This window comes from Dichotomopilus funicola (assembly GCF_033296635.1).
Source record: "Dichotomopilus funicola strain CBS 141.50 unplaced genomic scaffold C8A04scaffold_26, whole genome shotgun sequence".
Classification (NCBI taxonomy): Eukaryota; Fungi; Ascomycota; class Sordariomycetes; order Sordariales; family Chaetomiaceae; genus Dichotomopilus; species Dichotomopilus funicola.
In genome coordinates, this window is record NW_026944047.1 from 257,349 (window position 1) to 285,307 (window position 27,959).

Below are 27,959 nucleotides of genomic sequence, written 5' to 3' on the forward strand. Positions count from 1 at the left end.
CAACCGGCGAACCACTCAACGTAGACAATACCGAGCTGTTGGGAGCCTACGGGGGCCACGCTCACGGTCACGGTCACACACACTCGGGGTCACGTTGAAGGTCTGGTCGAGACCGAAGGCTGCAAAGCCCCCCGACGGCCGACGGAAAAGCTTAGCTCTACTGTACATGATGCGTCATGGTGCGAGGTGTTGAGATCGGAGTGAGCGGAGCGAGGAGCCAGGAGTGGCCGTCGCGAGACCGTTAACCAGGTGCCGAAACATCGAGAAGCGCACCGATTCGGTTATTTGAGTCTACAACACGCACAACTCGAAGGCGGCACAGAGCCCGTCAGCCGCGATGGGGCCCGATCCTGGGGCCGGCCCGTGTTGGGCGTGTCGGCCCAGCGCAGACCCGGCTCTGAAACGGGGATCGGTGAGTTGGTGTGCCAGTTGCGGTTTCTGGAGGTATAAGTAAGACGCAGTGCCGTCGTATTCCAAATGGCGAGAGTCCTTGTGTTGTCGGGAAGATCTGCAGGGTAAGTAAGCTATGTATGTATTGTGGAGGTGAGATTTGCACTGTTATGGAATACGGATTACACCAGAATAACGGTAAGAATAGTCGATTTGGATTGTGGCAGAAGCGCTATTGTGGGCTGCATCAATGAATCGATCAATCGAGTCAATTGATGCAATTGGACTCCCTCAGCGCTCGTGCTGGAATGCAGGTCTATGGTTTGCGGTCGACTTGAATGCTGCAACAATGGCAAGCGCAATCAAGGCAAGTGCAAGTGCACAATCGAGGCTTCCTTCAGTGCACATGCAAGCAGAGAACCTGGAACAAACCGTCAACACGCAGACCCCACTTCCGCGTCTGCCAATCACAGCCCGCGGCTTTCCCGCCAACGTTGGGGAAGGCGGGTCCGAGGAAGACAGTCTTCCCTCTCAGCCAATTAGAGAGCCCATTCCGATAGCGGTCAAAATTTGGGTTCTCCCAGGACGTCTCCGCACCGCCAATCGCGAACTGGGTGAGACTTTTACACAGGACACCCGATTCGCAGCGAACGTCTCTTTTTTTTGCGAGGAGAAAGACCCCCCCAGCGACCCAGTAAACTTGCAGCCAGTGAAGCGAGCTATCCAGTCCGGAAGTTTGCAGTTCGGGTCCCCCAGTAACTGCCGTTCCAGCCGTCCCGTAGCGCGCAAACCGTGAAGTGAGGTCAGGTCAGGTCCGTCGATTCGAGATCTCCGACCGAACCTGGAAACCCAGCAACCCAGCCCCGGCTAACGTTTCCATCCGTTTTTTTCGGGACCATCTTTTTTTTTTTTTGACTGCTCCTCCCACGCCACAACAATACATCCAAGCGCAACATCCGCATACACCCCCCCTCTTCCGTGCACGCACGCCCACCCCCTTCAACACTTTGACGAAGGAGCTTGTTGTTGTGTTGTTGCTGCATGTGTCGCAACACCGCCGCAAGCGATGACTTCGTCGTCGATGCTCGACTCCGCGGGCGTCGGCCGCGACGAGTCGCCGGCGCCACCCGCTTTTTCACCACTGACGGATGCCGAGCCCATGACGGCAGCGGCCACTCCAAGGCAGAGCCAGAATCACGACGACGAGGTCGACGGCGACGATGTTGACCGTGGGAACACAAAGGGCGCGACGGCCAATGGCGATCCGGCCCAGCCCTTGACAGCAGGGACTGCGACAGCGACAACAACCTCGACAACAACAGCGACGAACTCGATGAACCCGACTGCCACGGCAGCAGAGCCCACAACACCAGCAACCCCAGCGCCGTTGCCCCCGCGACTGGGCGCACATACGAATCTCAATACAAACCCAAATCCAAATCACACAGGCGACCCCATGGACATGGACCTCCCAATGGACCACTACGCCAGCAGCCCGGCGATCGACATCTACTCGCCTTACACACAGCAACACTCGTCGCAGCTACTAATGGCCCTCGCCAGACTCTCGGCCGCAGCATCACAGTCGCAAATGATGGCGCTGCCCCCCTCGACCGTTCGGCCCTCGCAAGTCTCGCTCCCCCCACACTCGGTCCACGACGACCACCACCCCGACGACGGCGGGTTCGCCCCACACCACCACACCACCCACGCCGCGACAGGTACTAGCAATAACAATCACGGCCTTCACGGACACCACAGCGGCGGCGGGGGCGGCCCGCACGGCACCGACGCGCCGCTCGAATCGTTTGCGCGAATAGAATTCGCCGACAGCGTGTTCCAGATGACGACGTACGCGGTAGTGATCGGGCGCGACCAGCGGGCGCTGGACCAGGCGCGGCGAGACGAGCGCCGGCTGGAAGAGTACAATCGGCGGGTGCGCGAGCACGAGGAACGTGGTTTGCCTGCACCGTCGCCGCCCACGCAGGACCGCAAGTTCACCAAGTCGTATGTTAGTGAGGAGGGAGGGATGTTAGGGCCTGAGTCGGATGGGGATGATAACCCGCGCCCGGCGAAGAGGAGGAAGACTAGTGGGGGGAGTGGCTCGCGGTCGGCTGAACCTGCGATGGCTACTGCTGGTGGGAGTGGTAGTGCTGGGAGTAATGGTAATTATGGAGGAGGTGGTGGTGGTAATGGTGGTTATGGAGCTGGTAATGGTGATGGTGAACAAAACAGCGCCGAAGACAAAAACCCAACCTTCAACCGACAATACGTATCGCACACCCCTGGCGCAGCAGCCGTCAACCTCAGCGCACTCCGCACATCCCCGCACTACGTCCCCTTCATCGGCATCCACTCCCCCGGGCCCTACATCGCGTCGCGCACGAAAGCCATCTCGCGCGAGCACCTCAAGATCGAGTTCAACCAGAAATCTGGCGTGTTCGAGGCCATCCCGCTGCACAAGAACGGCTTCTTCTGCGAGGACGTGCACCACAAGGATGAGAAGGTCGTGCTCAAGAGCGGCGTGCGGTTGCAGATCAAGGATGTAGATTTTGTGTTTGTTATCAACGGCGTGCCGCATGGCAAGACGGGCGCTGAGGATCACTTGCAGGAGGAGAATGTCAAAGGAAGGGTGCCTGGGCGACGGTACTCGGAGGGCGGCAAGGAGATGAGTTTCGATTTTGAGAGTTCGCATGATCCCGAGAGACGGAGTACCAGCCCGGAGGATGCGTTGGAGGGTGGGAAGGGGATTAAGGAGGATAGTGATAGTGAGCTGTCGGATCCGGGCGAGGATATGGTGGATCCTGATGCGGATGAGGATGAGGATGGGGAGGAGGACGAGGAGGGGGAGCAGACGCCGGAGCAGGATGTGATGGAGACGATTGAGAAGGAGGATGGGGAGATGGGTGCTGCTAGTGGGGGTATTGCGGGTGCTGGTTCCGGGGTCTCTACGGCCAATATCAAGCCTGAGATGTCGCTTGAGTTGCTGGCGAGTCTCGGCCCGATCGTCCCCAAGAAACGAGGCCCCGGACGCCCTCCAAAGAACGGGATCATGTCGAAGCGGGAAGAACGGCTGCGCAAGAAAGCGGCCATGGAGCTGGCCAAAAAGAACATGCCGCAACCACCCCCCGGCGAACCACCGATCAAGCGGAAAGTCGGCCGGCCACGCAAGCACCCACTCCCCGAGAACGCGGCCGACCGGCCGGAGAAGCGCAAGTACAAGCCGCGCAAGTCCAAGACGGGCGGGCCGGACGGAGGACCAGGCGGCGAAAACGGCGAAGGGTCCGACCTGGAGAAGACGATCAAGGAGCGCCGGCGCGAAAAGCCCAAGACCCCGCCGCTCGAGCTGCGGCGCGAGGACTACACCGAGGAACAGCTGCAGAAACCGCCCAAGAACTATGGCATGCTCATCGACGAGGTGTTGACCGCGGCGCCCGATGGGTTGACGCTGAAGCAGATCTACAAGCGCATCCAGATGAAGTATCCGTTTTATTACTTCACTGTTGATACCAAAGGGTGGGAGAGTAGTGTAAGACATAACCTGATTGGGAATGACGCGTTCCGGAAGAACGAGGAAACACACCTATGGAGCCGCGTGCCGGGGATTGATATCGATGCGGGGAAGAAGCGCACTACCACGGCTACTGCGGCAACAAAAGCTACCTCACCGGACCAGCACCATCTTCATCATGCTGCATCTATGCACACTTTTGGTGGGCAGCAACAGCATTGCTCGAGCTCGGCCACGCCAGCGCCGGGTATGTTCCACTCCGACGTCGGGCTGCAGCAGCAGGGGGGGTATCATCGGGCTGGGTCGGGAGCTCAACAACGTCCGGGGTATCCTCCTCCTGGTCATGGTCAGCCGGGTGGTCAACAACAGCTTGGTCAACAGCATGCTCCGGGGCAGCAGCTCGGTCATCCGCAACAGCAGCCTCCACGGCCGTATGGGATGCCGGGGCAAGCACAAGGGGGGCAGCCTGGACATGGCAATCAGGGGAACGCTACGGGCACGGGGTATCCTTCGCCGTATACCGCGCGCGGTCCACAGAATGCGGCTGCTGGACAGTCTGGCGCCGGTCATCCCCCAGGTGCGGTCCGCCCGGGTGCTCCGACCCATCCGCAGGGTCCCGCGAACGGTATGGCTCGTCCAGGTGGCCCTTCAAACCAACAAACCACACCAGGCGGAACCCGACCTCCCCAACCCACTGCCAACGGTCACACTCACGGCGCTCACGGCGCTCACGGCCACGCCCACACCTACCCCCCACCTCCCTCCCTAGTCCTCAAACCCGCCGTCGCCCCCGAACTCGTCAAACACGTAGCCAACTTCAAAACCACCGTAACCGAACAACTCCAAAAACGCACCCCCTTCGCCGAAGCCGTCGCCATGTCCGTCATCAACCGCGGCCTCCTCCTCACCGTCGACAGCACCGCGGGACCAGACGAAGAATCCCTCGAGAAAATCGTCCTCGGCGTCTTCCAGTCCTCCCGCGAGAAACTCGGCCCCGCCAATGGGTCCCTCCACCCGGGGCTAGTTCAGACATTGGGGAATTTTAAGGGGAATATGATTAAGACGCTCGAGCCGAAGATGGGGAAGTTGAATGCGGAACGGTTGATTTTGAGTGCCGTCGATCGGGTGTTGGGGTTTGCGGCGCATAGTACGATGCCCGGGGGGGAGAATGAGAGGAGGCAGTATGAGGAGGCGGAGAATGTGTTGATTCCGGCTATTCAGAGGGTTGTGACGGAGCATCAGAGGGGGGTTGCGTTGGCGTTGGTGCAGGGCAGCTCTAAGCCGGCGCCGGGTCCTCAGGGCGGTTCGCAGGGTGGTGTGGGTGGGTATAACCCGGCAGCTGGGGGCCAAAATCAGGGTCAGGCTGGGAAACAACCGGTGGGCTCCTCAGCGGCTGCACCCGGGCCTGCTCGTCCATCGGGTGTGCCGGCTGGGCAGGTTAAGCCAAGCCAACCGGTGCCTGCTCAACAGCAGCAGCAGCAGCAGCCTCGACCAGCTGCTCCGGGTTTGGGTCCAACTGGAGGTTTGGCTCAGGGACAGGGACAAGCAGGACACCCTCCAGCCACCGCTCCAGCAACCGCAGCAACTCCTCCAACAACCCAATCAAGACCTCAAGCCCCCGGCCAAGCGCCCGCAGCACCTTCCACATCTTCAGCAGCGCCAGCCCGATCGTTGGGTTCTGCTCAAACCGCAGCCGTTGGTCAAAACCCTCAGGCTGTTGGTCAAAGTCAGCAGATCCCCGGGCAAAATCCCCAGACCCCTGGACAAGTCGCTGGACAAACCGCTGGACAAGGTCCTGTGCGAGGTCCCGGCCAAGGCGTGGCTCATATCCAACCTGTCCAACCTCAGTCGCCTGCTCATGCTCTGGCGCAGGCGCAAGCGAGAGCTCAGGCACAGGCTCAGGCTCAGGCTCAGGCTCAAGCTCAGGCTCAAGCCCAATTTCATGCGCAGGTCAAGGGGCAGGGTCAGGCATCGCAGGGACAGGCAGCAACTCAAGTTCAAGCAGCAGGGCTGGGCCAACCGCAGACCCAAGGCCAGGGACTGGCGACAGGGCAAGCTCAGGGACAAGGGCAGACAACAGGTCAGGGGCAAGGTCAACAGCAGACTCAGGGCCAGATTCAAGGGCAGACTCAAGGGCAGACACAGGCACCCCAAGGACAGGCACCAACCCAAATCCACGGACAAGCGACTCAAGGACAAGTTCAAGGGCAGACACAGGTTCCGATTCCAGGGCAAGTGCAACCTCACGCCCAAGGACAAGCACAAACGACCGGGAAGGCCATACAGAATGGGCAGAATGGGCAGAACGGGCAGGGGCAAGTCCAAAAACCGACTCACCCGTCTGTTCCTAGTGCCGTGTCGGGCTCCGGGACGGGTACGACTCCGACTCCGACTTTGACTCCGGGTTCAGCTCCGATCCAAATCCCCGCCGCAAATCAGACTCCGGCTCAAGCTACTACGCAATCTAGTGTACAGAGTAGCGGGCAGACAACCCGGCAAACTCCAGCTCCGACTCAGAGTCCGGGTCTAGCTCAGACCGGGACTCCTCAGACCGGGACTCCTCAGACCGGGACTCCTCAGACCGGGACTCCCCAGGTTCAGATACAGCAGTCAACCGACCAGAGCAGCGAGAAACAGGCTACGTCATCTACCCAAGCAGCGCCCCAGCCTCAGGGGACAACTTTGCAAACACAGCAACCGCCGCTAAGCGGTCAGCCCTCGCTTCCAGTGAAACCATCAGGTCCTGCCGTTTTGGGTCCGTCTGCTGCAGGTGCCCCGGCTTCTTCTGCTGCCTTAGCAGCTCGGACTGGAAATCCCGCTACTACCAGCTCGGCTGCCGCTCCTACGACGGCTCAAACGCCTGCTTCGATACCAGCACCTGCTTCGACATCAGTAGCTCCAACAGCAGCTGCAACAGAAGCCCCGGCTGAGAAACCGACCGCGCCCGCGGCAGCCCCTGCGGTCGCTCAGCAGCTGACTTAAGTGGGTTGTCAGTTACCCGGTTGCTGACGTTACTCGGTTTCAAGGTTTCTCGGGTTGCTCAGTTTCAAGGCTTGCAGGCGTGGGTTGTTGTGTCAGTTTCAAGTTGTCGGTTATTAGTTGCCGATTATTAGTCGTCGGTCGACTCGCTTGTCGGGTTGTTGGCTTGTCAGGCCATCAATTTTTGTTGGGTCATCAGTTGTCAGTTGCTAATTTTGCGATGCCAGCTTGCTCGTCTATCAGGTTTTTGGTTGTCAACTGCCAGCTACCGATTACCACCTGTCGATTGTCAGTTACCATTGCCAGTTGTCAGTTATCAGATGTCCGGTCACCATTTGCCGGTTCGCTCAATTGTTAGTTACGAAATGTAATTTTCCCACAATCCCATCATAAAACACCCGAGTCCATGTGATTGGTCCAAGAGCGGCTAAAGGACCCCTCATCATCTCAGCTCGAGTCCATTTTATTTCTTCGTCACCATTTGCGTTGTAGACTTGCAAACAAAACGTGCCATAATTAACGACTGAACAGACGCCTCGGGGTCTGTTCTCTGTTAGGACCGTCAACGCCAGTTCCTCGCCAGCATGTCGATACAAGTCATCTCAGACTTACACCTCGAAGCTCCCAAGGCGTACGAGCTTCATCATCACTCTCTGTATCCTCTCCACCCACCCCAAGAGCATCCTTCAACTCCAACATCCACAGCCGTATCGGCTTCCCACCCCGCTGTAGTTCAGCATAAGAAGTCCGCAAAGGCTCAGGAAGCAAGTCAGCATCCAAAAAGCCGTCCGCATCAACATACAACTGCATGTACGCAATCATAGCAATCCCAAACGAACCCACCCGTTTTCCCTGATCCCGTGCGTAGAGCCGCATGTACGCCTCCAAGAGGGTATGAGACTTGAGGGCGATGACCGCATCACCGTCCGACTCAAACACGCCAGCGCCTCTCCCAGGCCGCCAGGGCGGGAACACTTGCCGGTCAGAGGCCAGGGCGAGATTGGAGGGTAGTAGATCGGCAGCATCGGCATCACTGTTGCGGTTGGGCAACAGGAGTGTGTGGTCCAGCTGGGGGAGGAACCATAGCGTGTCGGATTGAAAATAGAGACCGGCGGTGATTTCGAGGTCGTCGTCGAGGTGGGCGTGGTGTGCTGGGAGTTGTGTGTGCCGTTCTTTGGAGGTTGCGAAGCAGGAGAGCGGATCTGGGCATGGGACGAGGCCGGGACATGAAGAGAGGGCTTGAGTGCTTGCTGAGAGGGAGTGGTCGGGGATGACAAAATCGACGGACTAGCATCGGGTCAGTTGGGATCTGCGTTACACTAGCTACATTCCTGTGTCCCCCTTCTCCTCCATGGTCTATTCCATAGTCTATTTTTCTTTTTTATTAACTAACCTACACCGATGATGGACGGCACGCCGTGAAGACCAAGCAGACAGTGGCCCCACAAGACGCAGGGGACTCCAGCAGTATTACGAGCGCGGGCGACCGATGCCACGAACGATTGTGAAAGAGTCGACAGGTTTGACCTTTTGAAGGTGTCGCAAAATCCAGAGCGGGGAAAGTTTACAATAGCTGGTCGAGGGAGGAAAATCAAAACATTGAAAATGAAAAGAAAGCAGGGTCGCTGGCGGATGGCCGACGAAGGCACCCACGCTGCCCAGGCCGCTCATAGAATATGCATCTATCTGTTTCAGATTTTGGTCTACTCAACTTGGCTGAACAACAATCAATGTTCTTGCGTGCAACCTTGAACCAACACCACCACCCACCGCCCACAATCCGTCAAGCACCCAAGCAAGCCAGCGTCATCGTATCTATTCTCGCTCATCGCTCAGTACCCATCACTTTACCGCCGAAATGGCAACGTCCTCCTTTCACCTCTTCCCTGCTCTACCGCCTGAACTTCGCTTCCAGATTTGGGAATCCGCGTTCTCGATTCCAGCTGTCTGGGCCGGAATTCTTTTCCGCCCCACAAGAGAGGATGAGATCAGCTTGAAGGCACGCGCGTTTACAGCCATGGCTTTTGTTGGCCCCGCTCCATCTTTGGCCGGCATCTCCTGTCAAGAAGCCTAGCGCTTGCTGAAACGATGCTATAAGAAACCCATTCATGGCCCATTTAGTCTAACAGGAGAGAAGGGGAAGGCACACTGGGTGAACCTGAGCCACACCGTCGTGTCTTTCTGGAACCCACTTCTTATCGACTACGTGCTGGCGAACCTCGATGCCGATACAATATCCAGGTTTAAGCATGCTGCCATCACCTGGCATATCCACCAGATTGGCCCCCTCGCTGAAGCATGCCAGCGCTTAGCGACTGTCTGCCCCGATCTCAACACCATCATCATCCAATGGTGGGGGTTGAAGGCGCTCCCCGACGGGCCCAACCGGAAAGATGCCGTTGAAAATCGACCACCACCATATCCGTTGAACCCAGAGACAGCCGCCCACTTCGCTGAGATTTCGGTTTATACCGGGCATGAATTGGACTGCCCAGAGATCGACATGCCGTATCTTCGCTCACAGCTGTTGCAGTATTTCGGCGCCTACCCCCCAAAGCTGCATTTGGTGACCACGAAACTGAGCCGGCGGTTGCCTTAGGTGATTGTTGGTTCCAAGTTGGAGGTTTCCCGACGAATGAGCCTCGCCAGAAAGTCTGCGGCCTCGTTGGGTAGCCATGAGCGACTGGATAGAGGGCATGAGAAACGTCAAGCAGTCTGCCGCGGCTGAGGTCATCGGCATCATGTCGAAGATTCCCGAGTACTCTGACGCCAGCATTGCTGTGATCGGCGGACTGGCTCTCTAGAAATATGTCCAAGCCGGCAGGGCCACACAAGTATGCAGACCATGTATTTTTTGGGTCGACGAGTATTCAAACATTCTGCTGACAGCGCTGATTTCCAGGACGTCGATTTCATCATCAGCATTGCTAGCGCTCCCCATAGTGTCAAGAACAAACTCCTGTCCTTTCCCAAGTCTCCGTTCTTCCAACAAGCCCAGTTTTTCTTCTACAAGGATAGAGGGGGAAACTACATCCAAATCGACATTACTCCGGTGTGGCAGGTCCGTCAGCCCTTCTTCCCCCTTCATAACCTCGCCTGGTATCCCCGTTTCCCACACCAGTGTACAAGATACAACAAAAACGCAGCCACCCAAACAAAGAAAGTGAAAGCCACCCCAATCGCTAACCCGTTCCGTTATTACATAGTCCCCCTACCTTCCAATCTCCGCCAAGAAGCTGAACACTATCCCACCGGGGTCGGTGCCATATATCTCCCCCGTCGATCTTCTGGTGGCGTTTATTTCTAAGCCTGAGCAGTGGTGGAGACAGAAGCTGGGTCTCTAGACTCTCGGCCTGATGGATCTCCGCGCTCCGCACGTACAGCATTGCAGACGATTCCCGAGTTTTTTTGACGAGGTGTAAGAATAGCGGTGGTTGGTGTGCTAAACAGGACGATGGGGGGGGTAATACCGCGGTCAAGTGAGGAGGTGTTTATTGCTGTTTCGGGTTGATAGCAGCTGGTGGAAACATCTGTGCTTTTACCATAATTATATGAGGTGTTGTATGATGTATACTTATAAGTTACTGAGTGAGCCGGCAGAGAAACCGCTGATAACTGACAGCTGATGGTAAGCAACTGCAACTAGTAACTGCAACTGGCGATTTACAATGCAAAACGGGCACTCAGCACTAATTATCGCTAGTTAGTAACTAGTACATTACCCGTTGCGGTCACTTACAGACCACAATGCGGATTTGTTTAGTAATCCACCACGAAACAACAAGAAACCTAAAACGACCAGATTGCGAAACAGGAAAAGGCCCTTATAGCCGACTTATTTCAGGAACTCAGACCAATGTGTGACGTTAGTGCGCGTTGTCCTCGCTATTTTCCGTCCATTTAATTTTGCTCGTTGCATTCTTTACTTTCGCGTGTAAGTCATCGAAGCAGTCCCCGCTCCACTAGCTCCGCGCTTATATACGGGACTCGCAACGTCATCTCATCTCCCTCACTGACACACATACACCCACCAACACCGAGTCACCGACTGACACCAAAAGCATACACAAAAGCCAATCCCAGTCACAAGAAATAAATACTAAGGACAAACACAATGACACCCCCCAACACCCCGCCCGTGATCCTCTACCACTACCCCTACTCGCCCTATGCCCGGCGCGTGGTGTGGTATCTTCGGCTACGCGGGATTTCCTACATGCAGTGTGTAAGTCTTCATTCAGTGCCTGATGTTTCCCCCAATTCCTTGTGTACCGTTTTTTCACCCATACCCTCACTTCATACGATCTGTTCCCCGTGATATTTCTACTACCTCATTCAACAGTTTACGTACTCCCCAATCCCCTCACTTACGCACCCACGCTCTCATCCCTTCCCTTACATACTTACACACCCTAACAGCTCCAACCCCCTACGCTCCCCCGCCCCGATCTCTCCACCCACCTGGCCCTCGCCTACCGCCGCATCCCCCTCCTCGCCATCGGCCGCGACCTGTACCTCGACACGCGCCTGATCCTGCGCAAGCTGGAGGCCTTGTGGCCGGGGTCTCCGACGTCTCAAGAGACACCACCTTCACTCCCAAAGTCACTGCCATCTACAAATATTCTACCACGTGACAAGAGCACCGGCCACGGACAACCTCTCGGCGCACCCCCCGGAACAGACGCCCTAGCCCTGCAGCGCCTTCTCTCCGTCCTGACGACGTCTACTGACCTCTTCTTCCGCGCTGCTGCGTTGTTGCCTGCTGAGACGCTGCCGCTGCTGCGGGACCCAAAGTTTCAGCGGGATCGGCGGGATTTTTTTGGTGGTGGTGGTGGTAGTGGTAGTAGTACCGATGGACAGGACGCTAGGGGGGTTGTTATGGATGATTCCTCCTCATCACCGTCAACAGGAAAAGAAGAGGACCAGACAAAAACCCTCGAAGCAGCAGCCACAAAAGCCGAAGCCCTCCGCGAAATCCACAACACCATGTCTTTCCTCGAGGACACGTTACTCGCCGACGGACGGCCGTGGATTCTCTCCTCCCCTCCAGCGTCATCATCCCTCTCCTCCCCATATTCATCCCCCTCATCCCCATCAGACAACGATACCAGCCACCCCACACTAGCAGACATAGAAGCAATCTGGATCATCCACTGGCTTCTCGGCCTGCCCGGCGCGCTATACGACCCAACTTATATCCACCGCGGTCGGTTTCCCCGCGTGTATGTATGGGTCGACCGGTTCCAGGCTGCTGTGACTCGGGCGAAGGAGAATGTGATTGTGCGGGATATTAGTGGGGAGGAGGCGGGGGGGTTTTTGAAGGGGCAGGCTTGTATCTCAACAGACACAGAACCCGGCCCGGGGACAGAAACAGGAACTGGTCCGGGGACAGCGTACTTTGAACCCGAACCCACCATCGACGAAACAGACCCCCTCGTCAAGGTCTACCGTCTTCAAAGGGGTACTCCCATCGAGGTATGGCCGACTGATTCTGGTGTGCGGCATCGTGATCACGGTCGGCTGGTGGGGATTGGATCGGAGGAGGTGGTTTGGGAGACTGAGGCGGGTGTGAGGGTGCATGCGCCGCGGCATGGGTTTCGTGTTGGGTTGTGGCGGGAGGCGAGTTTGTAATTGTACATAGATGGGTGAGTGAGTAGGTGGGTGGCGAGGTAGGTAGGGAGGTAGTGGGTGTGTTGGACTGGTGTGGAGGATGGAGTATGCTTCGGGTTATTTGGTGAGGAGGGTGACTCGGCCTGGGCTTCGTACTCGGTATTGAAAAAATCATAAATGCAACCCATCAACACCCATGTTCCATATCACCAAATCTCTAAGCACCTCCAATTCCCAGGCTCTCTCCTCCAATTCAAAGAAATGAAAAGCAAAAGCTCACCACCAAGCCCTATTCCCATCCGGAGGAATAGAGGTTGGCGGTTACGAAAAACCGGTGTTTTTCTTCGCTGGCCTGGGAATCGAACCCGGGACCATTTCGGTTTACGACGGAATTGGCGGGGCCAGCGCCCCTCCCAATACCGCTACGCTAAACACGTTGTTTGGCGAATTGGGAGGAGATGGTGACAGGAGCAGCGAGAAGGGGGGTTATAATTATACTGGGGCGGAGGGAAGGTGCGACACGGCGGGACTGTGTTAGATAATCAAAGTTTGACGTTTTGTCCCGACTGATTAACATAATTAGTTAGGGCTTGCTTAGTACACTGGTTTTCCAGACGCCATTTGGAAAAATTGAATTCTTTTTTAAAACAACCTCAGGGCACTTTGGTTACTAGGTTGACCGCCTAGACGATGGCAGCATTCGAACTTGCTGATCAAATTACTTGCTGCCTCTCCTTTAGATTTTAGAACAAACTTGATAATGAATTGCCAGCAGCCGCAGTTGGAGTCTCGACTGTCGGATGGATCGATGCTCGCCGCCCATTAGGTAATTCACTTTCGAACTCTCCGATTCGAAGTCACAGAGTATCCCGTTTCGTTCACGGAGCACATCAGTATCACAACGAGCAGATTTTGGGCCACCACGACCCCTTTCTACAGCTTGAAAAGCCTTGAATTTCTAGTTTCGACAACTAAAAGCCCTCCTCAACAAGGAACCCCTATTTCGGGACCAGCCCAGTTCCTCCGTTCTTAGCTACCTCAGGCAAGGTAGATAGCCATCACACCGCCCCTCTATCTGCTCCCGCCGCCACCGCCACCGCGGCGCCGTCTCTGCTGCCTCTGTGACCAGGTCCTGTACTTCAAACACGTGACATGCTGAGTGACGAGGAACTGGGCCTTGCCGTCGGCGCCGACAACATAGAACTTGACGGTGGCGTGGTTCCGGCGGTCTGAGACGCTGGAATGGCCGCAGTTTCTGTTTGAGTGAGGTCGTCAGTGTCTCTCTTTCTCTCTATATGTGCGTGTGTGTCTCTGCCGGTCGATGTCAGATCTGGGATAACCCAAGGACACTACTCACTGAACGATGGCCGCCACACAGCTGGCGAGGCCGTGATTATCAGGATCTTCCTCAGCAAACGCTAGGACCCTGTCCTTGAGGTAGGATCGATACCCGTCGTTGTTGGGGACTTGATCGTCCAGGAAGCGGATGCGTGAACGTTGGATAGGCATGATTGCTTTCTTGAGAATACAATGTGTGTTGGGTTTCAAAAAGGGATGAGGAAAAAGGGGTAGGCGAAGTAGTCGATATGCGAATGGAGTCCAGGACAGATTGGTGGTCAACGGGGGTTCACGCCAGTGTTCTTATACGCTACCTGTGTCCGCAACATCCTCCCCCGGCCCCCAAACATCCTCCCCTACCGTCCTAACATCGTCTCGTAGCATCCCAACATAGTCTCCTGGCCCGGCCACGGAGGCGGGCTATACCCATCGCGATCGCGGCCGGAACGTTGACGGCCCTGACCTGAGACGTTACCGGCGCTAGGCGATATGAGCTAGTTGCCCAAAATACCTCAGGTCCTCAGCCTCTCAGGGTCCACCGTTTACCGTTTACGGTTTACCATTTGGCGGTTCAGTAACTTCAGACTTAGTCTTCAGTTAGGATGGGCGGTTTGTGTTGCATCTATTGGATAGTAGCCGATGAGGGATGAATCATGGGGGAGCGGCCGAGAGGAAAGGCCTCGGTGACGAGTCTTAGTTTAGACGTCAGGGTGTAATAAAAAGCGAACGTAGGTACTAGGTAGGTAGGCAGGGGGAGTCTGGGAGACGGCGGGGCGTAAGCGGCCGGGCTAGTTTGGAGGTTCGAACGGTTAGAAACAGACGAAGGATCTTAGCATAGGTGGCATAGGTGCCTCGCCTCTGGCGCAGTGGGGAACGGAGTTGGCATGCTAGTACCTAGGTATACCGTATGTAAGGATGTAGAGAAAATTGGGCCAATTGAGAAATAACAAATATTGCTCGCAGAGTCGCAAACACCATTACCTAGTAAGTCTTTTCGGGCTGATGACCATCATAATGTCTACATTCAGGCAGTCTCCGTGGCCATATGCCATGTTTGTGAAGTTGCTCGTCTAGGTAAGTACCTAGGCTGCTAGGCACGTGCTAGATTCAAAATGAGAACAGCTGCAACAGGATTACACGGCGATACCCGGGGTCGCGGCCGGGGGCTGGTCACCTTCAGACGCGTCCCGTTACAAGTGCCCCCCTGGAGGCGAGGATAATTACCGCTGTGCCGCCTAACCCCCTTTTTGTGCCGCGTCTCGAGTTATCGTCGTCCTTCAAACATGGAGCTATGTGTTGGTTAGGGGAGTTGGGGCCCAGGTGGCTGTGCAGGTCACGTGCGTCAGGTGGATTTTAGGATCTCTGGGCCTCCCACCAAAACGAGGAAACGAGGTACCTTACGATGTACAACTATATGGGTAGCCAACAAAGGTACCTGAGGTACATACCTTGGCTATATTTGGCCAATATAACCAGTTTGGCCGCCATGTGCCGCCTTTGTGTCGGCCCATCTCCATCATAAAAAGATGAGCCGGCTCTATTTCTTTCCCCGCAACGTTTCAATCTCTTCCCTAGCCGGGCCAGCCCTCTTGTCCTTGTGGTTTCGTCGTTCGTCTTTCAGTAGACTTGGCTTGTGACAATTACTTCCACGGAAGAATCATTCCCGCAGCCATTGCCGTCTCCTCGCAATGGCGTCCTCACCCCCCGTCACACCACCAAACCGCGACCCCGAAGACGAGGACGACTTTCGCTTCCAGACCAACGGTACAGCCTGCGAATGGGGCGAGTCGTACCATCCCGGCGGCTACCACCCCGTCGTCCTAGGTGACACGCTCCAAGACCGCTACCGCATCATCCGGAAACTCGGCTATGGCTCCTTCTCAACCGCCTGGCTCGCCGTCGACCTCCACGCCAACTGCTTCACCGCTCTCAAGATCGCCGTCGCCAACCTCGACACAAAAGCCGCCGACCACGCCGTAGCTCTCTACCGCTCCCTTCCCCCAGACTCATCTCACCACATCGTCGCCCTCCGCGATTCCTTCCACATCCAAGGACCCAACGGAAAACACCTCTGTCTCTCCCTAGACCCCATCGGCCCGCACCTCAGCACCTTACTCAACCACCACGCCCAGGCCGACGGCCCCAACCAACCCCTCGACAACCTCCTAGACCGCCCCCTCCGTTTCCCCACCACCTCCCTCACCCGCCGCGTCTTACGCGACGCCCTCCTCGGCCTCCGCACCCTCCACGCCCACGGCATCGTCCACGGCGACTTCCACCCGGGCAACATCCTCGCCAACATCCCGTCCCTCGGCGCACCTCTGACCGATCCCGCCCTGGAAACCAAACTCCAGCAGCTTCCTAGTCAGGGCAAACCCTTGATACGACGCGACGGGAAGACTGATCTCTGGGCTCCGCCGTATCTTCTTGCGCCTGCACCGCTGCGCAACGAGCAGGTAGAGAAGTCCTTGGGTTTTGGTTTTGATTTTGATCTCAAACCGTTAGTCAAACTCACCGATCTCGGCGGCGCTTTTTTCGAGTCCTCCTCCCCCCCAAAGAAAATCGTCACGCCTGTAGCCCTCCGCGCACCGGAGGTCATCCTCCGCCACAGCAACAATGGCCCGCCTCCTCCCATAGGCAAAGCCATCGACACCTGGGCCTTCGGCTGTCTGATCTTTGAGCTCCTAACCGGCCGTCCACTCTTCATACGGCTGGAAGCCCTCGATGGGGACGGGGACGGGGATGGGGACGATACTGAAGGGAATGAGCAGACGAATGATGAACATCTTATTCAGCTGAGTGAGGTGCTGGGGCCGTTGCCGGCGGGGCTGGCGGGACGGTGGAGAAGGAGGGAGAGGTATTTTGGGCTGGAGGGGGAGAGGTTGAGGGTTAGGGAGGGAGGAGGGGATGGGGGGAGTGAGATGGGTGAGGATGATGATTATGGTGACGATGATGGCGGGGACGATGATATGGGTGATGTGGATGTGGGTTTGGATGAGGCTAAGGATGAGGATAAACATCCTGACCTTGACCTTGATGACCTTGACGACCTTGACGAGGACTATGAGGATGCTGATGAGGCAACATCGCCCATTTCAACATCCTCTTCTTTCTGGCTGGCAGATGTAGAAAAGTTTGCGCCGCTGGAGGATCAGCTGCGGGACAACAAGCCAGATGACATGAGCGACGACGAGGTGGAGGAGGTTGCGAAACTGATACGGTGGATTTTGGACTATGATACGTCTAAACGTCCCTCGGTGGAGGCTATTCTGGAACATCCATGGTTTAAGAGTTTGTAGAAGGGGGTTTTTGTAATTAATTAGCGCCCAGAATTTCATCTACAGCCGCTGTGTTCTGAGAGACAATTCCTGAGGTTCGGCGAGGTGTGAGAATAGCCGTGGTTGGTATGTTGAACAGGGCGATGGGGTGAATAATAGGGTAAATTGGAGGTTTTTACTGTTTTGGGTTGGTGGCAGCCGTTGGACATATCTGTGCTTTGACCACATATGAGGCCTCGTATGATATATTGTGTTTTAGATCTCTAGCCTTCCTCTCCATGATGTAGTTGGGTTTCGAAAGATACTGGGTCATCACCAGCATACCGTTTACATATATGACTTTTATTACCGCCTGAGAGAGCACATAGTAACACCATCTTCGTCGGGAGTGACCAGTGCCCAAGCCCGCCGATATAGCACACATCCATTCACCTACAACTTGCGTTCACAGTTGCACGATCTATCTCTAGTTGACTACAATGTCAGCATCAACTTATCAAATTCCTCTCATATTCATCCCGCGTTGAATATAACAACAGGTTGCATTTTCCCCGCCCGAAGTTCTAGCTCCTAAACCCAAACCAAACATCGCCGAATGCTCCTTTGCATCTGCGGCCAGCTTGCGCCAAAGAACTCAACTGCCTTACACAGTAGGTATGTACACAGCAATGTACCTCGTGGACCGAAACTTACAACAGTGCCAAGCCAACGAGCCAACCGCATCCGCACGCGCCGTGTCTTAAAGCGCCGCTTTCTGCAGGTCTCACAGGTCTCACAGGTTCTTTAGCAAGCCGTCTGCGCCTTGGAAGGGAGTTCCTCATTGTGGTCTACAAGTGACCGCAACGGCGAATGTACTAGTTTAGCGATAGTGTTGAGGGTTTGCGTTGGATGTCTAAGGTTAGCGATGATTATATTTCTGTGTGTTTCCTATTATAATTAAATGCGATCACTACGACAATTTGAATGAGGGTCATGTCGGTGGTGCCACCGGGCACCGAGACCTTATTTGTTGTCTTTTTTTTACCGTAACTGTAGCCGACCACCTGCGCAGTCCGTTGTAGAAAAAACTCGAGGCGCATCGCCCCAGGCGTAAGTTGTGTGGAGGGTCGTTGGGTGTGCCTGTGTCTTGGAGTTCCGTTTGTGATCTTGGGGCTTGGGCTGCAGAGTTCTGCTTCTCAAACAGTTTCATCAAGCTCCCGGAGAATGGACAATTCACGTGTGCTTCCAATCTCGGATTCCGCAGTCTTTTTTGAGCCTCTCTGCCGTGCCTTGGTTGCCCTGAGCCTTGCCCAGGACGATTCTCACCCACCGGCTGTGCCGCTCGTTTGCCCAGCGAGAGTGCGTCATAGGGGTCGTCTGCGACACACAAGGGGCAGTCCACAACGACGGATTCCCCGGTACCGCTGCTTGGAATTTTGACGCGATTACACTTTGGTATCTGTTTCTTTCTCAGCATTTTACTAACTTTTCCGTGCTTACCTATCGAAGGAGCCGTAAAATCGTATTTTCCCCTTCGTGTTATTTGTCGCGCGCTGCCTCTTCGCGTCGAAGTGGGAACATGCCCCCACAGTACGAAAAACCGTTAGGTTACATGGCATCTGAGACAACGTTCCGCCTACTCAGTTACGTCATCGCAGCTGAAAAACTGACTGGGACAAGCCAGCCACCACCCCTACCTCTTCTCTTTAATTTCCACACCGGGATGGGAAAGGCCAAAGAGCCGGCGAGAAGGCAAGGCGGAATGGCGATCACTCGGGCCGCCAAAGGGCGCCTCAGAAATGTCTTTTCATGTTGTTGTTTTGGTTTTCCGAGCGCTTGCGTCGAATGCGTTGAGAGAAAGGGTGAGAGTTGTCATTCAGGGATGACGACGAGGTCGTGGGGAAACCCTTCAGTGGAGACCCGCTGTGGAAAAGGGTCGCTGGGCAAATTGCCAGATTCCACAGTGCCTGACGCCATTTCTTGTTCGCCAGCCCGGCAGCCGGACGTGGGCGGGGCCTTGGCCGCGACACACGCGACCTGCGCGCCCTGATTCGCCCGCGGAACTGATTTGCCACATGCGCCCCACACACCCGACTTTGTTCTTCGTTTTCGTCCTTCTTCTTCAGGTGGTCGTCCAGCGGTGAGTGAAGGTGATGGATTCGCTCCGTTCTGCTTTTGGTTGACTCTCATGGTTCTGGACCGTCTGGCAGTCGAAGGAACGAGATCGGTGGAAAGGAGGCAGCATGAGAAACGGACCAGGGCGTTTGCCTCCTGTCACTCCCAAGGGCTAGAATGTCAGGAGAACGCGGCGACTCTGGGGTAGACGAGCCCAGAACCCCCTGTTTCTGCAAACCACAGGGAAAGCTCTGCTGATAAATCCCGGAGCCGGAGGTCATCCCCGACGAGATGGCCCCCATCTAGAGGCCGTTCGGGGCAATCTTATATAGTGTTTTTAGTACTGTGTTACCCGACCGAGGCCTTCTCGAGCTCAGGTGGGCGTGGGGAGAAGGGTTGGGCTCCTTGGAGCATTGAGTGTGAACTGGGACGGGGAGAGGTTGAAGTTCGCTGGCAAGCCGGTAAAAGAACAGAAGATTCTGACGGGGGTGATGTGGCTGTTGTGCTTTGGGCGAGGTTGCAATTGGAGGGCAGGCTCGACTTGGGAAAGCCTCTCGTGCTGGCGAAGGCGGGAAAGAGCTGAGGGTTCTTGCTCGTAATTAAATATGGGAAAGGTCTTTGGTCTTGCTTCCAAACTTCACGACTGTGCACTGTGGGAAAGAACAATCCTCCAGTCACCCTCGAACCTTCCAATGGGAGTGAAGGCTTTCGTCGCTCAATTGCTGCAGTAGAGGAAATTACCCCCTAGCATCACCAACTCGCACTGGGTGGTTCTTGCCATTTGGCTGGATCTGGTGCAGCCCTGGGCGGCCGGGATTGGCTGGGTTCTTGCTCCTCAGGCCTGGCTTCGTCTGATTCCGCCGGTGGGCACTGACAAGCATTGGCTGGCGCTCGCCCTGCTCACGGATTCCGGCCCCACCGGGCGTCCCCATTCTTTTTTATTTCACTTGCGCCATTCCTTTTCCCCAACGTCATACCTGACGTCGCTCCCCCCATTCTCGGTCTTGACTCTTTTCTCTTTCCTGCACACACACACGCCCCACCACGCCTGCACCACGTTCGCGAAGAACTACGTCAAATTATTTCGATTCCATTTTGACAACGCTCGGTCGCTCGCCTACGGCGCTGCCAGCAGAGCAGTCGCAAAGCGCACACCCTTTTTATGGGCTTCGATGTGGTTGTGACCTCATAGCTTTTTTTTTTTTTCTTGTCTGCGGAATCTGGGCCTGTTAAGGCCCTCGAGTAGCCAGGCGCCGCGAAAAAGATTCTGATTGACATCATGGGGCCTCCCGCTGGAGCCGTCGCCCGTGGTGTGTCCAAGTCACCGAAACAACCAGGCAAGACATCACCACCAAAACAAGGTAAGTGCATTCGTGACGCTAGTATTGTATCGCTTTACTTGGTCGTGGTCCTCGTCGCCATCGTCGTCGCCGTCGCTGTTGCAGTTTGTCGTTGGTCTTTCTTGTCCAGCCGTGACAGAAAAGCCCCCTTTCCAACTGCAGCATTAGACGCCAACATCACGACCGCTCACCATCGCCATCTCGCCATCACATGCTACTATCCCTTTTTTTTGTTGAGTCCATTACCAACATCTTTATCTTGTTCTAGGCCGTACGTCCGCCACAGTCGATGCCAAACGGGACGCGCCTGCAAAATCAGAAGAGACTCCCAATGCCGAAATTGCCAAACCACTCGCTCCTCCCCCGCGTCCAAATCCACAGCAATCACAAGGGCAGCAGCCGCAACCGCAGCCGCAGTCGCAACCATCACAATCCTCCCAACAACGGCAGGGGACAAACAGCCCCGATTACTTCGGCAACGCGCCGGCTCCCTCACTAAGCCTCGAACCCAACCCCTTTGAGCAGTCGTTCGGCGGCGCTCCTCCCGAGACACCTGGCGGCACTAAGCTGCCTTCCGTCGCCGCCCTGACGTCTCCTTCTTCCCTCCTTCCCGGCAACACGCCGTTCGCCTGGGGAGGAGGCTCACTACGGACTGGCCCCCTGAGTCCAGCCATGTTGTCCGGCCCGGCCAACGACTACTTCAGCGACACGCACCATATCCGCGGCGGTTTCCCAACCCCGAACGAGTCGTCGCTGCGAACTGGTCTTACACCGGGGGGCAGCGGGTCCATGTTCCCCGCCCCCAGCCCCAACTCCCAGGCTCTTTTCTCGCAGCTTGCTAATGGCCCGACTGCGACCCCGAGCACCTTGGACTTCCATCGTACCGCCTTAACCGCTGCTGCCAATGCCAAGCGCGAGCAGAACGGCCAGGCTCAACCACAACCACAACAGCAATCACAACAGCAACAACAGCAGCAACAGCAACAGCAACAACCGCAGCAGCAGCCACAGCCACAACCCAGTGTTCCGCCGGCGTCACAACCGCAGGAGATGACGAACGGGGCCCAAGGTGGGAAACCCAAGGGAAAGGCACCCTCCGGGCCCTTCGATCCGCACGATAACGATGCTGCGAATGGATTGTTCCTCTTGGCGCAAGGCCGTAACGGGGCCCAGCCGGCTGCTGCTCCTCCGCAGCAGTATCCTCCAGTCCCCCCTGCTCAGGTGCAGGCGGGACACCCGACAACGACCGCGCCCCTTGTGCAGCCGATGATGGCCGCTCCTCCGACGAACAATGTGACATCCATCACGAGCGCTGCTAGGCGGGGCGCTAGCGAGGTTAGCGGCGGGTCCGATGAGAGCGACACTGGTGCACGCCCCAACACCCGCACTCGAGGGAAGCGGGGTGCTGGAGGCGCGGCTGCCGGCGCTCGCCGCAAGGCCGAGGACCTTCACCCCAAGGCACCGGCGAACAAGAAGTCGAAGACAAACGGCTCCATCAGCAGCATGGAGGACCACTCTGATGATGATGACGAGCACCCCGACAAGAGCGGGAAGGAAGACAATGGCGGGTCCAAGTCTAAGATGACGGACGAAGAGAAGCGCAAGAACTTTTTGGAGCGTAACAGGTACGTTGTTATGGTTTCTCATCTCCTGGAAGGCAAGCTAACATATTCCACAGGGTCGCGGCGCTCAAGTGTCGACAGCGGAAGAAGCAATGGCTCGCTAGTCTGCAGAGTAAAGTGGAGATGTTTTCGACCGAGAACGAGTCGCTGAACGCGCAAGTCAACCAGCTCCGCGAAGAGGTGGTCAACCTCAAGACGTTGCTGCTCGCGCATAAGGACTGCCCGATTGCGCAACAACAGGGGCTCCACAGTGCGTTCATGCAGCAGCAGCCCATGGAAGCCTTCCAGCCGGCGATGGGCTACGCCATGCCGGCACCGATGGCGGGTCAGGCCGTGATGGCGGGCCAGGCCATGAACCGGCGGTTCTCTTAGGGAGATCAGCCCCCCGCCCCACCACCTTCCAGCACGGACATAGCACAGTCCAGCAGGGCCTCGTATACGGAGGGTGAGCATGCCCCGGAGGCGGGCTCCCACGGAGACTCCCCCTCGGATATTATATATGTGGATCGGAAACAGTTGTGATTCTGCTTTTGGGAGTTGAATGTAGACGGAACCGGGCCGAGGCTCAGAAACGAGGCCGACGATCGAAATTCAGAAACAGGGTCCATGACCATTTAGAAACAGGGTCAACAAACACGTTAGTTATGAATGCATGTTTTACCTTGTAATGATGATCACGTGATTGTGTTGTGTTGTCAATATGCGAAGAAATATGAGAGTAAATGATAAATCGTCTCGCGCCCGCATTGATTGTGCTGTTTTATGGCCTTACGGAAATCTACAGTACAGGGCTGAGGTAAGGAGTTGAGGTTCTTACGAACTGCTGTGGTATTATTGCAGAGCATTGTCGCGTGAGCCAAGCAGAGGTGGGACAATTGGACGTGGCAGGTGGTCCAAGCGCCTCTCCACGGTTATGCAGGCGCTGCGAATAAACAAACCCGGCCGGCCTGGGCAGGCTGCCCGGGGTCAAGATGGATGGGGGCGTGCCTTCCATCGCGATGTGCCCGCCTCAGCCCACTTTACAAGAGTTTCCCGCTTCGGATCCATTCCCTTTCTAACCCCTTGCCGCCCGTCATTGAGAGAAAGACCCGACGAAAGACGAAAGCACCAAAAAAAAAGAAATAGTAAAAGAAATTCTTCAGCACAGCATCTTTTACAACGCATTGTCGGATCGTGGACGAGGGTGTTGTTGGTGGGAGAAGAATCGACGCGAAACGGGGCTTGGCTTGGCTTTTGCTGCTGTGGTCCGGGATTTGACGCGTTTTTGGCCGGAGCTCTCCCACTCTGCTGCCCCTGGTCTGGTCTAGTTCTGGTCAGGTTTGGTTTTGCCCGCGTTTTCGTCATTTGCGGGTTGGGCTTGGGGTTTCTCGAGACGGCAATTGCACCACCACCAACGAGGGAAAGACAAACGACGCGTTTTTCTTTTCTCTTCGTTTTTTATCGACAGTCCCGCACCGATTGATTGAGGGTTTGCATTGCGCTGCGCTGGGCCGCAAACCCGTTGCCGACTTGGACGACGAACGAGAATTTCGACGCGATCGACGCGCGCTGAATACCTATTACCGTCGAACTGAGCGAAAGCGAGCGATTCCCCCGCGCCCGACGGACCGTCCGACCGCGATAACTTTCTGTAGGGGGATCGGTTCTCCTTTTCGCAAACGACAACAGCGACGCATTCGACAAACCCGAGTTTGACGAATCCCGATTTCGACGACAACATCACCGCATTCATGCGCCGACCCCCGCGCCATCATCCATGACTACTCTCATACAAACCCGCCAGCCGCTACAAGTCTTGAGCATTATGAGCAACCAGCCGGAGCGCCGGCAAAGCAAGCGCCTCGCGGGTGGGACGTCGTCGCTGCCTTTGCTGCCGTCGCGCCCGGCGGCCTCGTCTTCTTCTGCGGGTCAAAGCGCGACGACACGGACCACAACAACGACATCAAAATCTACCGGGAAAACCGCCGCAGCCGGAAGGGGGAGGAAGCGCAAGGATACAGGCGGCGCGGATGGTACCGACCCGCCGTCGTCGTCTTCGGCAGCGGCTGCTGTGTATGACGAGCAGGATGGAGATTTCCTGTTTACGCGCGAGTGCAAGCGGGTCAAGACGACTCCTGCGCCCGTGCCGGAGGAGGATGAAGATGGCGACGAGCTTGGAGGGGGGGAATTCGCGCCCGCGCCGGTGCCAGTGAAGAGGGGAGTTGGGCGACCACCAAAGGCAGCGCGCGGACGAGTGACAGGGACAGCGACCGGACCGCGGCGTGTGGCGACTTCATCCCCTGCTGCTGCGACACCAACACCTCCATTACCCGTGCAGTCTGCTGCGACGGGGAGGGGGAGAGCGGCGGCTGTGGTGGTGCCGCCTTCGTCGACGGCGAGGAGGAAGCCGTCGAAGAGGAAACAGAGTTTGGATGAGCCGCCGCCGCAGGTGGAAGAGCAGGAGGAAGAGGAGGAGGAGGCGGAACTGGTGGTGCCGAAATCGAGGACAAGACGGAAAGCGCAGGCGCCGGTTGAGAAGAAGGCTCAGGGGCGGGGGAGACCTGGGAGGGCATCGCAGGTAAATGGGACTGGGACTGGGGCGAGCCGGAGGACAGAAGCGGAAGAGGAAGAAGACGAACAAAAACAACAACATCAACCGCCATATCACCACCCCCGCAAACAAGCCACGCCCGGATCCGCAGCCCACCCACACCCCCACCCAACACATACCCAATCCCAAATGATCGCCCTCCCCTTCAGCGACACCCCCGTAATCAACCGCAACAAAGAGTTCCGCAAAAAGGCCGCCGGCAGCGGCGCGGGGGGAGGCCGGCGCAGCAGTCTGGGGATGCGCGGGCGACGGGCAAGCTCGCTGATCGATAACGGGCACAGCGCGCTGCCGCATCGAGAGGTCGATCCGGCCGAGTTCTACAAGTACATCTCGGCTGATGGGTTGAGTGAACCACGGCGAATGAAGCAGTTGCTGATTTGGTGTGGGGAGAGGGCGCTGAGCGCGAAACCGCCGCATGGGAGGCCGGGGTCGAGTGCTATTCTTGGTGGTGAGTTTCTTTTGTCCCTCTCTTTCCATCTTAAACTAGGAAACCTGGAGGTTGGTTGAGATGAGATGCTAACGGAAGTAGCCCGCGCGATACAAGACCAGCTGCTCAAAGACTTTGGCGCGCGGTCCGAGTTCTCGGACTGGTTTGCGCGCGAAGACGTGCCGAAGCCGCCGGTGCCTGTCGTTCTGCAGCCGAATCCGCGGAATGTGGATTATGATGCCAAGATTGCGGAGCTCGAGGCCCGGATTCAGCAGTGCGTCTCTCTCTCTCTCTCTCTCTCTCTCTGAATATCCATCAAGTACTAACTAGTAATATCCAGATTAAAAACCCAAAAAGCCGCCTGGCAAGCCATCGCCGCGCCTTTGCCTACAGTCCCTCCATTATACCCCGATCCATCACAACAACAACAACCCCCGGTCTCTTCTTCCGCTGCTACATCACCAAAACAACAAACCCCCCCCCCTCTCCACTACCTCCCCCCAGACCCCACCCTCCTCTCCCCCCCCGAATCCACCATCCTCACCTCCCTCACAACCGCCCCAACCTCTTTCTCCCACTTCAAACGCCAAGCCCGCTCGCGTCTACAAAATGCCCAGGCCGCTTTGGAGTTGGCAGTAGATCGGTTAGCGGATGGTGTGCATAAACTTGATGCGAGGGTTGAGACAGCGGGGAGAGAGGCGGAAGTGGTGTTGGCTTTGGGCGCGGCGAGGTTGAGGGCAAGGGAGGAGAGGGAAAGGAGAGAGGTTGGGGGGGTTGGGAGGGGGGGGGTGCTGGAGGTTTTGAGGAGTTTGGGGCGGATTTTGCCGGAGGGGGGGTAGCTGGACTGTATGAGCGGACTGCAGGTTTGAGTGGGAGGATGGGTGGAAGGATGGATGGAAGGCTGGATGGGATAGTAAGGTGATGGATGGACGGTCTATGGATGGAAGGGGAGGTGGGCGGAGTGATGAGTTAATGATATATTCTTTTCGCTGCTGGTCTTAGTGCTCCGGGTGCTGCTGACCGTTCCTACTGCTCTGGGTGTTTTTGTTTGTTGAGTTGACTTGAGTCGAGTTGACTACAACTCTGGGTGTTGTTGAGCTGGGTTGAGTTAAGTTGCCTTGTGTTTTTACTTTATGTTCCCGGCTTCTTTCATCGCGCATCCCGCGCTCCTGTTGTAGTTCCCTGTCTTTGGCGAGGTATTTCCGGTGGGATGGGTGGCATAGCGGTGGTTTTTTGCTGCGGACGGCGTTTGTTCTGGGAGGTTGAGAAGAAGGTTGTGAAAGTGGAGTGGTTGGTGAGGGTGAGAAGGTGAAAACGTAAATGTAGTGGAGAGGGAGAGAGAAGTGTAAATAGGATGCAGGCTGGGGAAATTATACCCACGAGGGGAGTGTCAGCCAGCTTGAGAATGGAATGAGAAGCGTGTCTCCTGTCCTGCTGCGTGATAATGTGTCCATGATTTTTGTATACGTCTTTGTAAACACATGAAATATCTCCCTGCTGTACCATGTATAATACACATCATACCGTCGCTCATACCTGACATGCATGCTCGTCGAAATCCCCTTGTATCTTGCAACGACTCATTCAACCCCATCAGCCCAGCACATATTCCCTTCTTCTCTCCTTACCCCCCTCCATTCCAATCCTTCTTTACATTCTTTTCCCTCTCATCCTTAACCCCCCCTAACCCCCCAACTGCTCACCCCCGATAAGCCTCCAAAGAAGGCATGAACCCCATCCCCCCCTTCCCTTCCCCCCTCCGACTAGCCACATGCTCCCGCAACAACCTCAGCACCTCACTCTCCTTCCATCTTGCCGGCACCGGCCGATACGCAGGCTTGAATGTGCCTACTGTTTGAGCCCATTCTCCTGGTCGGGGGGACTGCGACGGTGTATCAGCGTCCGCACTAGTTCCTTGTGTGGGGGAGCCGGCTTCGGTATCTGCCGCGGTGGCGGTCGTAGAGGCAGAGGAAGAAGAGGTAGAAGGAGAAGAGACAGAGGAAGGCGGCTCCTGAGTAGCCCAGTAGTAAATGTCCCAGTCATTTTCGTCGAGGAACCGGTCGTATTCGGCGAGTTGGGCGGGTGTCATGGTGGCGAGGCGGGTGGCGGCGAAGGTGGAGAGGAGGAGGTCGGATTCGAGGGTGCCGCGTTTGCGGGATTGGTCTGGATATTGGGAATTTTATGGTGTTAGTCTTTTTTCTTTTGTTTCTCTTTTCTTTTCTTTTATTTCTTTTTCCCGTTTTGATTTTGAGGGGTACAGAGGGGAGGACGCACATAAAAGACGGGCGCGCATGGTGGCAGGGTCTTCACCAACCCGGCGGATGGGCTCGACTTTGAAAGAGGCGCCTTGGAGTTCGCCGACTTCGAGGTCGCGGGCTGGGGGCGAGGAGTAGAAGCGAAGGGGACTCGTTGAGAATGATGCGGGAGAGTATGATGAAGAGTTAAAAGCAGGTCGCGCGCGGGCAAAAGCCCGGGTTGCTGGGCGGAGGAAGGTCATAATTCTGCTGTTGGGTTGTGCCTTGAGAACCAGCCGATTGGGAGGATCCGTAATGTGTGTGTGTTGATGTTGAGAATTAAAGTTAAAGTCGTCGGGATCGCTAAGCCGAGACCTGGACCGAGGCCGAACTGTGGGACCGTAAAGACCGGCACGCGACAACAACCCTAACCCAAATGATTGCATTGATACATGGCATCTGAACATCGACCGCAATACCAAACAGTCCATTTTCCCGCCCTTGTACAGTAATATATCATAACCCGTGCCCGCCTTGCATGCGTAA

The 27,959-nt window shown here is 56.3% G+C and overlaps 10 protein-coding genes across 10 annotated transcripts; 7 read left to right on the plus strand and 3 right to left on the minus strand.

The window, feature by feature from the left end:
- Nucleotides 1-1,456: 1,456 nt before the first annotated feature.
- On the plus strand, nucleotides 1,457-6,883 carry C8A04DRAFT_11716 (uncharacterized protein; the record flags this gene model as incomplete). Its single annotated transcript, XM_062777074.1, has 5 exons — nucleotides 1,457-2,073; nucleotides 2,152-2,528; nucleotides 2,598-5,192; nucleotides 5,397-5,851; nucleotides 6,017-6,883. 5 exons carry the CDS (start codon nucleotides 1,457-1,459, stop codon nucleotides 6,881-6,883), a joined length of 4,911 nt encoding a protein of 1,636 aa, XP_062637582.1.
- Nucleotides 6,884-7,477: 594 nt separating this feature from the next.
- Nucleotides 7,478-8,400, minus strand: C8A04DRAFT_11667 (uncharacterized protein; the record flags this gene model as incomplete). The annotated part of the gene is made up of 2 exons (XM_062777053.1): nucleotides 7,478-8,167; nucleotides 8,278-8,400. Coding segments are annotated over 2 exons (813 nt in total), but the record flags the coding sequence as incomplete, so codon positions are not given.
- A 338-nt stretch (nucleotides 8,401-8,738) lies between these two features.
- C8A04DRAFT_28115 (uncharacterized protein) lies at nucleotides 8,739-9,479 on the plus strand (the record flags this gene model as incomplete). The annotated part of the gene is made up of 2 exons (XM_062780529.1): nucleotides 8,739-8,906; nucleotides 9,018-9,479. 2 exons carry the CDS (start codon nucleotides 8,739-8,741, stop codon nucleotides 9,477-9,479), a joined length of 630 nt encoding a protein of 209 aa, XP_062637584.1.
- Nucleotides 9,480-9,555: 76 nt separating this feature from the next.
- C8A04DRAFT_28116 (uncharacterized protein) lies at nucleotides 9,556-10,224 on the plus strand (the record flags this gene model as incomplete). The annotated part of the gene is made up of 3 exons (XM_062780530.1): nucleotides 9,556-9,660; nucleotides 9,783-9,941; nucleotides 10,087-10,224. 3 exons carry the CDS (start codon nucleotides 9,556-9,558, stop codon nucleotides 10,222-10,224), a joined length of 402 nt encoding a protein of 133 aa, XP_062637585.1.
- A 770-nt stretch (nucleotides 10,225-10,994) lies between these two features.
- On the plus strand, nucleotides 10,995-12,511 carry C8A04DRAFT_11706 (glutathione S-transferase U4; the record flags this gene model as incomplete). The annotated part of the gene is made up of 5 exons (XM_062777066.1): nucleotides 10,995-11,105; nucleotides 11,300-11,481; nucleotides 11,521-11,931; nucleotides 11,992-12,212; nucleotides 12,273-12,511. 5 exons carry the CDS (start codon nucleotides 10,995-10,997, stop codon nucleotides 12,509-12,511), a joined length of 1,164 nt encoding a protein of 387 aa, XP_062637586.1.
- A 1,050-nt stretch (nucleotides 12,512-13,561) lies between these two features.
- C8A04DRAFT_28118 (uncharacterized protein) lies at nucleotides 13,562-13,999 on the minus strand (the record flags this gene model as incomplete). The annotated part of the gene is made up of 2 exons (XM_062780531.1): nucleotides 13,562-13,745; nucleotides 13,848-13,999. 2 exons carry the CDS (start codon nucleotides 13,997-13,999, stop codon nucleotides 13,562-13,564), a joined length of 336 nt encoding a protein of 111 aa, XP_062637587.1.
- A 1,517-nt stretch (nucleotides 14,000-15,516) lies between these two features.
- C8A04DRAFT_11695 (kinase-like domain-containing protein) lies at nucleotides 15,517-17,127 on the plus strand (the record flags this gene model as incomplete). The annotated part of the gene is made up of 3 exons (XM_062777061.1): nucleotides 15,517-16,284; nucleotides 16,369-16,812; nucleotides 16,909-17,127. 3 exons carry the CDS (start codon nucleotides 15,517-15,519, stop codon nucleotides 17,125-17,127), a joined length of 1,431 nt encoding a protein of 476 aa, XP_062637588.1.
- Nucleotides 17,128-20,479: 3,352 nt separating this feature from the next.
- On the plus strand, nucleotides 20,480-22,534 carry C8A04DRAFT_28120 (transcription factor atf1; the record flags this gene model as incomplete). The annotated part of the gene is made up of 3 exons (XM_062780532.1): nucleotides 20,480-20,561; nucleotides 20,809-22,165; nucleotides 22,219-22,534. 3 exons carry the CDS (start codon nucleotides 20,480-20,482, stop codon nucleotides 22,532-22,534), a joined length of 1,755 nt encoding a protein of 584 aa, XP_062637589.1.
- A 1,384-nt stretch (nucleotides 22,535-23,918) lies between these two features.
- Nucleotides 23,919-26,018, plus strand: C8A04DRAFT_11756 (Mis12-Mtw1 protein family-domain-containing protein; the record flags this gene model as incomplete). The annotated part of the gene is made up of 4 exons (XM_062777084.1): nucleotides 23,919-24,019; nucleotides 24,140-25,200; nucleotides 25,282-25,453; nucleotides 25,520-26,018. The coding sequence occupies 4 exons, from the start codon at nucleotides 23,919-23,921 to the stop codon at nucleotides 26,016-26,018; spliced, it is 1,833 nt and encodes a 610-aa protein (XP_062637590.1).
- Nucleotides 26,019-26,878: 860 nt separating this feature from the next.
- On the minus strand, nucleotides 26,879-27,676 carry C8A04DRAFT_11700 (Flavinator of succinate dehydrogenase-domain-containing protein; the record flags this gene model as incomplete). Its single annotated transcript, XM_062777064.1, has 2 exons — nucleotides 26,879-27,342; nucleotides 27,454-27,676. 2 exons carry the CDS (start codon nucleotides 27,674-27,676, stop codon nucleotides 26,879-26,881), a joined length of 687 nt encoding a protein of 228 aa, XP_062637591.1.
- Nucleotides 27,677-27,959: the final 283 nt, after the last annotated feature.